This window comes from Camelina sativa, chromosome 4, assembly GCF_000633955.1.
Source record: "Camelina sativa cultivar DH55 chromosome 4, Cs, whole genome shotgun sequence".
NCBI classification, from domain to species: domain Eukaryota; kingdom Viridiplantae; phylum Streptophyta; class Magnoliopsida; order Brassicales; family Brassicaceae; genus Camelina; species Camelina sativa.
Genome location: NC_025688.1, coordinates 25531168 through 25537994, shown reverse-complemented (window position 1 = coordinate 25537994; position 6827 = coordinate 25531168). Strand labels below are relative to the sequence as shown.

General features: G+C 36.4%; 2 protein-coding genes across 2 annotated transcripts; one reads left to right on the top strand and one right to left on the bottom strand.

Annotated features, from left to right (window-relative positions):
* Window positions 1405-3140, top strand: LOC104782424 (expansin-A4). Its single transcript, XM_010507346.2, has 3 exons — window positions 1405-1733; window positions 1828-2146; window positions 2438-3140. The coding sequence occupies exons 1-3, from the start codon at window positions 1589-1591 to the stop codon at window positions 2745-2747; spliced, it is 774 nt and encodes a 257-aa protein (XP_010505648.1). The 5' UTR covers window positions 1405-1588; the 3' UTR covers window positions 2748-3140.
* LOC104782423 lies at window positions 3635-6072 on the bottom strand. Its single transcript, XM_010507345.2, has 9 exons — window positions 5984-6072; window positions 5783-5902; window positions 5384-5702; window positions 4910-5300; window positions 4692-4791; window positions 4536-4595; window positions 4312-4395; window positions 4125-4232; window positions 3635-4040 (listed from the first exon to the last, which is right to left on the bottom strand). The coding sequence occupies exons 1-9, from the start codon at window positions 6053-6055 to the stop codon at window positions 3732-3734; spliced, it is 1563 nt and encodes a 520-aa protein (XP_010505647.1). The 5' UTR covers window positions 6056-6072; the 3' UTR covers window positions 3635-3731.

The following is a 6827-nucleotide window of genomic DNA, read 5'->3' as shown; positions in this document are numbered from 1 at the left end:
TGTTGAATGGATAGAGATATGAATGAGGCTTTGGACTTTTCTCAAGTGAGAACCAAGAAGTGGAGAAAAGCTTGACAGTTTCGTGACATAAACATTGACCGAATAGATCCGAGAGATGTCGGGCCGGGTCGGGCGTATCCACTTTACGTACGGCTAATGCACGGCGCAATACGTGGTCCGATGAATGCGGCAATTTGGGTCCATATTTTAATTTTCCTTTAAAAAAAAAGACTTGTTGTAAATATAAAACCTAAATAAAAATTCACTTTTTTGTTCTTTGTAAGTGGGAGTCTTTTCTCTCCTTCATCCTAAAGTGATAGTTCTTGAGTTTAGGGGGTATATAATTTGGCGCCAAAGTAAAAGTTGAATCGTAAAAACGAGTCTAGTTTATATCATAACGAATGATTAATAACAGAGGTTAATTTTGAGTTTTTGGCAAAATTAGAGTTGTAAAAGTAGTGGCAAATGGGAATGGCATGCATGAGAGAATAGAAAAAGGGTTTAGGACTAATCAAAAAGAGTAAAGAAGTAATGATGGCGATACTGTTGAGCTTAGCAAATTCCGTTTCGTGATTGATGCTACAACTTGTCTTTTAAGCAAACCAAATTTTTTTCTCTCTTTTACTTAACCCGATTAGTAATAGTCCTATATTTTTTTGGATATTTGCTCTGTAGTTTTCTGATGTCTCACTATCTCAGACGAGATTTCACAATATTTTGTGGTGGATTTTAAAAGAGCAAACATCAATTTATAAAGTGTAAGGTGGAGGATGGTTTGTAACCGTTTTGTCATTTCTGATAGAAATGTACTAGTTCTTTTTGCCATCAGTGTATTTACTTTAGAATCATTAGTTTCAAGAAAAGAAGAGAGAATCTGTACGTAGTAGATTCATGGTAATTGCATAAGACAATTCACCTTTGAACAAGACTACCCGCGCAACTAAAGAAGTGTAAAAACGAGCAGAGTCAAGAAACATATTAAAGGCTTATAATATATATCTTATGCATTTATTTGGTCAGCAAAACAAACATTATTTATGCATTAGTATAAAGTATGAAACACCTCAAATAAGGTCAACTCCGATATTCTTTGTCGAACTTTTTTTAAAAAATATATATTTTTTTTGTATAAAAATTATTAAAGTCGTCACACAAGTTTAAAAAACCAGGAATCAATGAGATAATTTTTTAAAGTTATCATTATAGTATCCATTAAAAATGAGATTATAATTTTTTAATTATGACGAAACGGTTACAAACCTACCTCCACCTTACGTAGAATTAGTAATCTGTTTTAAAAAGTTAGATTTTTGACAAAAAGGAAAATTAAAAAGAGTCTTAGCCAATAATATCTCTCTCTTACTCTAACTTTGGAGTTTCCTTCCCTCCATAAATACCGAACCTCACTCCTTCTTCCTCCACCATCCTCTTCTCCAATTAACAAACCTCTTAACTCTTTTCTCTACAACAAGAGCGCAAGCTCGAAAGCGCTCCTTGTTCTTTCTTTCGTTTTCTCCTTTATCAAAACCCTCAATAGTAAAATTTAGAACTCTCTTTTTTTTTTTTTTTTGATAATTCACAACACAAAATGGCTATTAAACTAGCAATTCTGTTTACCACATTTGTCCTTTTTAGCCTTGCCGACGCTAGAATCCCCGGCGTTTACTCCGGCAGTTCATGGCAAAACGCACACGCCACTTTTTACGGTGGCAGCGACGCCTCCGGCACTATGGGTCAGTCCATCGAAACAGAGCATAAATACTCTAAAAGTACTTTTTATCTTCCTTTTTTTTGGAATTTTAACGAAATGAGTTTAATTAATTACAGGAGGAGCTTGCGGTTACGGTAACCTGTACAGCCAAGGGTACGGGACCAACACGGCAGCTTTGAGCACGGCGCTGTTTAACAACGGTATGAGTTGTGGGGCCTGCTTTGAGCTCAAATGCGCCAACGACCCTCAATGGTGCCACTCCGGTAGTCCTTCGATCCTCATCACCGCAACCAATTTCTGCCCACCAAACTTGGCTCAGCCCAGCGACAACGGAGGATGGTGCAACCCGCCACGTGAACACTTCGACCTAGCCATGCCTGTCTTCCTCAAGATCGCTCAATATCGCGCCGGCATTGTTCCAGTCTCATACCGCAGGTACACATCTTGTTCAATGGTCTAGGGTCTTACCAATACTTACAAGATAATAAGATTATAACTAGCATACAAAAAATATATTTAGATAAACGGCTAATAACAATTAGTTGAGGCCATTGTTAACATTTTTGTGTTCTATTTTAAATTTTTGAACTAATACTTGAAGTCAAAAGCTTCTTACAAATCATTTAGAAATGCACAAATTAATTAGTTAATTTCCAAATTTTATTGACATGTAAAGTGAGTGAGTGACTAAACGAGTGTGAAATGTTGGTTATTGTTTGTTTGTAGGGTGCCTTGTAGAAAGAGAGGAGGAATAAGGTTCACGATCAACGGTCACCGTTACTTCAACTTGATTCTGATCACTAACGTGGCTGGAGCAGGAGACATCGTGAGGGCAAACGTGAAAGGTTCACGGACTGGTTGGATGAGTTTGAGCAGGAACTGGGGTCAAAACTGGCAATCCAACGCAGTTTTGGTTGGTCAGTCACTCTCATTCCGCGTCACAGGCAGTGACCGTAGGACATCTACTTCGTGGAACATGGTTCCATCTAACTGGCAGTTTGGTCAAACCTTTGTCGGGAAGAATTTCAGGGTTTAAGTGCCGAGTTTCGAGTAACTCGAAAATTTGGAGGAAATCGAAAAAATATTAAAGTGGTTCGAGACAAAAGAAAACTCTCCGCTAATTTCGCTATTCCTCTTTTTTTTTCTTTAGTTTTCATATATGGGGGAAAGTATCTTTGACTTTTGTGTGTTTTCACTTTTTTTTTTTTGTGATGTTTTTGGGGTTTGGTGTTTTTTAATTGTGTGAGTGGTAAAGGGGGAAATGGAAAGAGAAAGTGAGAGTAGCTGAAGTGGCTGTGAGAAAATTTTGTAACAGCCCGCAGCTATTAAAAGTATTTTACATGGTTAGTTGGGTTGTAAGTTACAACTTGTAACGTTTAATTTCTGTGTAATCTAAAAAAACATGGTTGTATTATGATACTTTTCTATACGAATCTTCTGGTTTTACTATTTCTCACGCCATAACAACACAGTTTTTGTTAAGTTAATTCATGTTAGTGATAGATCCACGGGGATCCCACTTAGAAACAAGAATAATTCAATGGCTATTGGTCTATTAAATTGCCTTTAATAAGTGGGATTTGATTTTTTTGACCGATGTATTTAAAAAGTAAAAAAAAAAAGTGTTTCCGACAGTATTTGATGCAAAACGTAAACATAAGTCCACAAGTCGTTCTACTTGTTATTCATTTTTTCCTTTTTGGTGATATGAACGGAACATGTCTTCTCCACTTACAAATTTTTCTAAAGTTTATACTCATTTGTCATTTCCATTATATATTTTTAATAATTTATACTATTACTCCACTTTAAAAGTTTGATTTAGTTGATGAAAGCATCGGAGTAAATTTCGCTGCTTCTGTTCAAACATTTTGAATTGTCGAATATTATCTTGTCTCTTTCGTCAAAGTGTTCATATCAAACTATATTTTATTTGTTAAAAATTATAACGAGAATTTATACATCCGAGAGAGAAGCTACCAAATATTGTGATTCTATTCAAGATAAGGATCTCTCATATTTACAATGACAATAGATAACGAAACTCGTGTCCATATGTTTGAATCTCTACCATCTTAGCTAAAGGAACTTTTGCTTTTCTCTTCAAACATTCCATAATCATGCCCTTTAGGTTCCCTGATCGAGGCAACTGGCTATAGATCCATTCCAAAAGGGATTCAATATCATCCGCAAAATCTTTCATGTGCCATTGCAGTAGCTGGGGAACCACAATCTTTTTCTTGCTTGAAACACCCACCGAGGCTTCTAAATACTCCACTCTTGCTCTCCCTAAATCGTTAACCACTTCCTCTGCTGTATAAACTCTTAGCTGCACATGATTATAATAATCTCATTATTCATAAATTTTTTAGTAATAACCGATTAAGATAAAGAATATTGTTTGTCCACTTACTGCTGGTGAAGACCAACTTCCACGGCAAAGCGCAAATGTCACGTTGGGCTCTGAATATCCTAAACCATAAGTGTGTCGTAGGAGAGTTTCTTTCTCATCAAGCGAGTCCTTTCATAAAGATGTTGATTAGCTCTATTGTGGTAATTAATTCTATATAAAGGTATGAATTGAAATGGAATGCACTTACATGTTCTGGTTCACAAGGATGTCGCAAGACGAAATGTTCTATCGCCAAAGCGTTAAGGACTATACCACCGACGTTGAGTGAAGCCTGCCAAGAAAATACAAAGATAAATTTAATTTAATTTATTTTCAACATTTAGAGTCTATTACAAAAAGATAAATTTAGAGTAATTTAATTTATTTTCAACATTTAGAGTTCTCTCTTTGGATTTTAATCAAAAAAGTTACCTTGTTCATCAAGGTAAGTAGTCTATTGTGTGACGATGGTAACCCATACTCAAGAAATGCCTATCATTGGAACATAGGATTAATCCGATTTTAAGTTCAATTTTGTGTGATATACTATAAACAATTCTTATAATTTATTTTGTAAATGTGGCGTACATGCATGATACAGGCGTTATAGATATTAATCCAGAAGGCGAGTTTTTGCTTGTAGGTCAAAAATCTCAAATCTACCTCCGACAGCTTCTCCATCAAAACACTGCTAACACACATAAAGCGTCAATAAAACAATTTCTTCAAGAATTATAATTTATATATACTATTTGATGAGGTCATTTGGTATATATCGTGAATTCACATAATGTAAATTATAATACCTCAAGCGTGGAACAGCCGATGAACAATAGTGGGTGAAACGACTCACATCGATGGAACTTCTTGAAATGTGGATGAAGTTTTTGTAAGGGCCAATGTCTCTGGTGACGCCTCCGCTCGAGTCTGGCAATACGTGATACGGATCAAGATTCATTGCATTTTGATAATAACTATATGTGCTTGATTTCCGGCTACAAGAAGAGGGCCTTCTTGAAAGGGAGAGGTCCCCTTTGGTCTTTGATGAAACATGATTGAGTTCCAAGTAAATGCCTATGAGACAGTTGATGAGTTGTTCTGATACTTCGTTTGGGTCGTCTTTGGTCTTCACTTCCACAAGTCGAAGCCCTTTTCTTACTCTACCCATCTGCATCCTCGATACTCCATCAAATTCATCTGCTCATCAAAACCATGACCTTGAGTTGAAATGTGCAGCTTATACAAAACACTCGGTACTCGGAATAAGCAAACTACTTTACCTGTGAAGCCACCTGAAGTCGTGGCATCTAAGAAATCGGGAGCATAAGAAAACGAAAGCCTTGAATGAGTACTTGAGACAGCGTCTAGAGTAGAGCGTCGGTAACAATGAGACAAAGATCGTTGATGAAGATCATGTCTTAGTGGCAGAGTACTCTGTTTCACGTGGCTCTGCCTTGCCAATGTCCTCTTCTGCTCGGTCTGCATTTCTTGCCTTTGTCTCTGTTCGTAATATAGTTTAAGCTTTAGCTCCTCGATTTTTCGGTCTAGACATAAAATCTCTGCCTCCACGACGGCTAATTCTTGTATAAGCTCGGAAAACTGTTAGACAACAAAACCTCTTAATTGTTTGATCATCAGGAAATAGTTAGTATTATGTGAGGTATGAGTATTGGTTTTACTTGAGGTGGAAGAAACAATGAGGAGATACTTGGAAGAGACACAACAGAGCCATTGAAAGCAGCCTTTAGAGTTCTCTTTACTGCATCTTCTTCCTCTAGTCTCTCTTTAAGATGCATTACCTGCATAAACATACAAAATCATATAAGTAAAAGTTGGAATAAAGAGTTTTGAGTCTTTCTTTTAGGAACATAGGTACTTACTCCTTCCTCTAAGTCATGTCTCTTGTTACTATGTTGCTGTGAAGCTTCCATGAGTAGTTCTTCAAATTTCATGGGTTTCAGAGAAACAAAAGAAGAAGGAAACGGGACTAAGTAGAGAAAGAGAATGATTAGAGTGAAACGTGGGAGCCATTAAAAGGGTCGGTAGGAGAATTGAGTAGTTACAAAAATTAAAGAGTATTTTAAACAGTTATTGACTTTTGTTTTTGGGTCACTAGAGGTTGTTAAGATAGGATAATGTAAGTCACATGAGACTCGCCGGAACAACGGCGGATCAGATCAATGACATATAGAACACACAAAAGACTTCCACTCTATAATTAGAAACACAGGTTTGTTAGAGGTGTGCATGACCTGAACCCCATCTTACCATAGAGACAATTCTCAGCCAAAACTGTTACTAGTAATAATTGTGAATCTGTGATTAACACAATCTTGTTATTTCTCAAATTTACATTATGTGATTGCCAAAAAAAAACTATACATGACTTACATTCAAAATTTCATGCTTAAAACTACACATATAATATATATATATATATATTGAAGCGCACGTCACTCATTAGGACTTCAGAAACCTAAACCTATAGTTGTGACATCAACAAAAAAAAACATAATCGGCAAGCGCCGCCAAGCTCTGCAAACTCATTCCTTAAAAAGAGGTCGAGAAAAGAGCCACTTTGGTGAAACACAAAAGTTGTGTTGGATTCAGAAGTTTTAATCTGTTGTTACACTGATGGGGTTCGAAGATCTCTGCTGTTAGATTGATTCAGCATCCTGTCACACCTTAAGGTACTTTACAGCTAATACTTCCTTTGAGTAGCCA

What these genes read in the sequence shown, in the direction of transcription:
- LOC104782424 (XM_010507346.2), top strand. Translation starts at nt 1,589, where the DNA reads ATGGCTATTAAACTAGCAATTCTGTTTACCACATTTGTCCTTTTTAGC. An exon ending in CGACGCCTCCGGCACTATGG is followed by an intron (nt 1,734 to 1,827) that starts GTCAGTCCATCG and finishes AATTAATTACAG; the next exon opens with GAGGAGCTTGCGGTTACGGT. An exon ending in GTTCCAGTCTCATACCGCAG is followed by an intron (nt 2,147 to 2,437) that starts GTACACATCTTG and finishes GTTTGTTTGTAG; the next exon opens with GGTGCCTTGTAGAAAGAGAG.
- LOC104782423 (XM_010507345.2), bottom strand. Translation starts at nt 6,055, where the DNA reads ATGAAATTTGAAGAACTACTCATGGAAGCTTCACAGCAACATAGTAAC. An exon ending in GACATGACTTAGAGGAAGGA is followed by an intron (nt 5,903 to 5,983) that starts GTAAGTACCTAT and finishes ATGTTTATGCAG; the next exon opens with GTAATGCATCTTAAAGAGAG. An exon ending in TCGGCTGTTCCACGCTTGAG is followed by an intron (nt 4,792 to 4,909) that starts GTATTATAATTT and finishes GTGTGTTAGCAG; the next exon opens with TGTTTTGATGGAGAAGCTGT.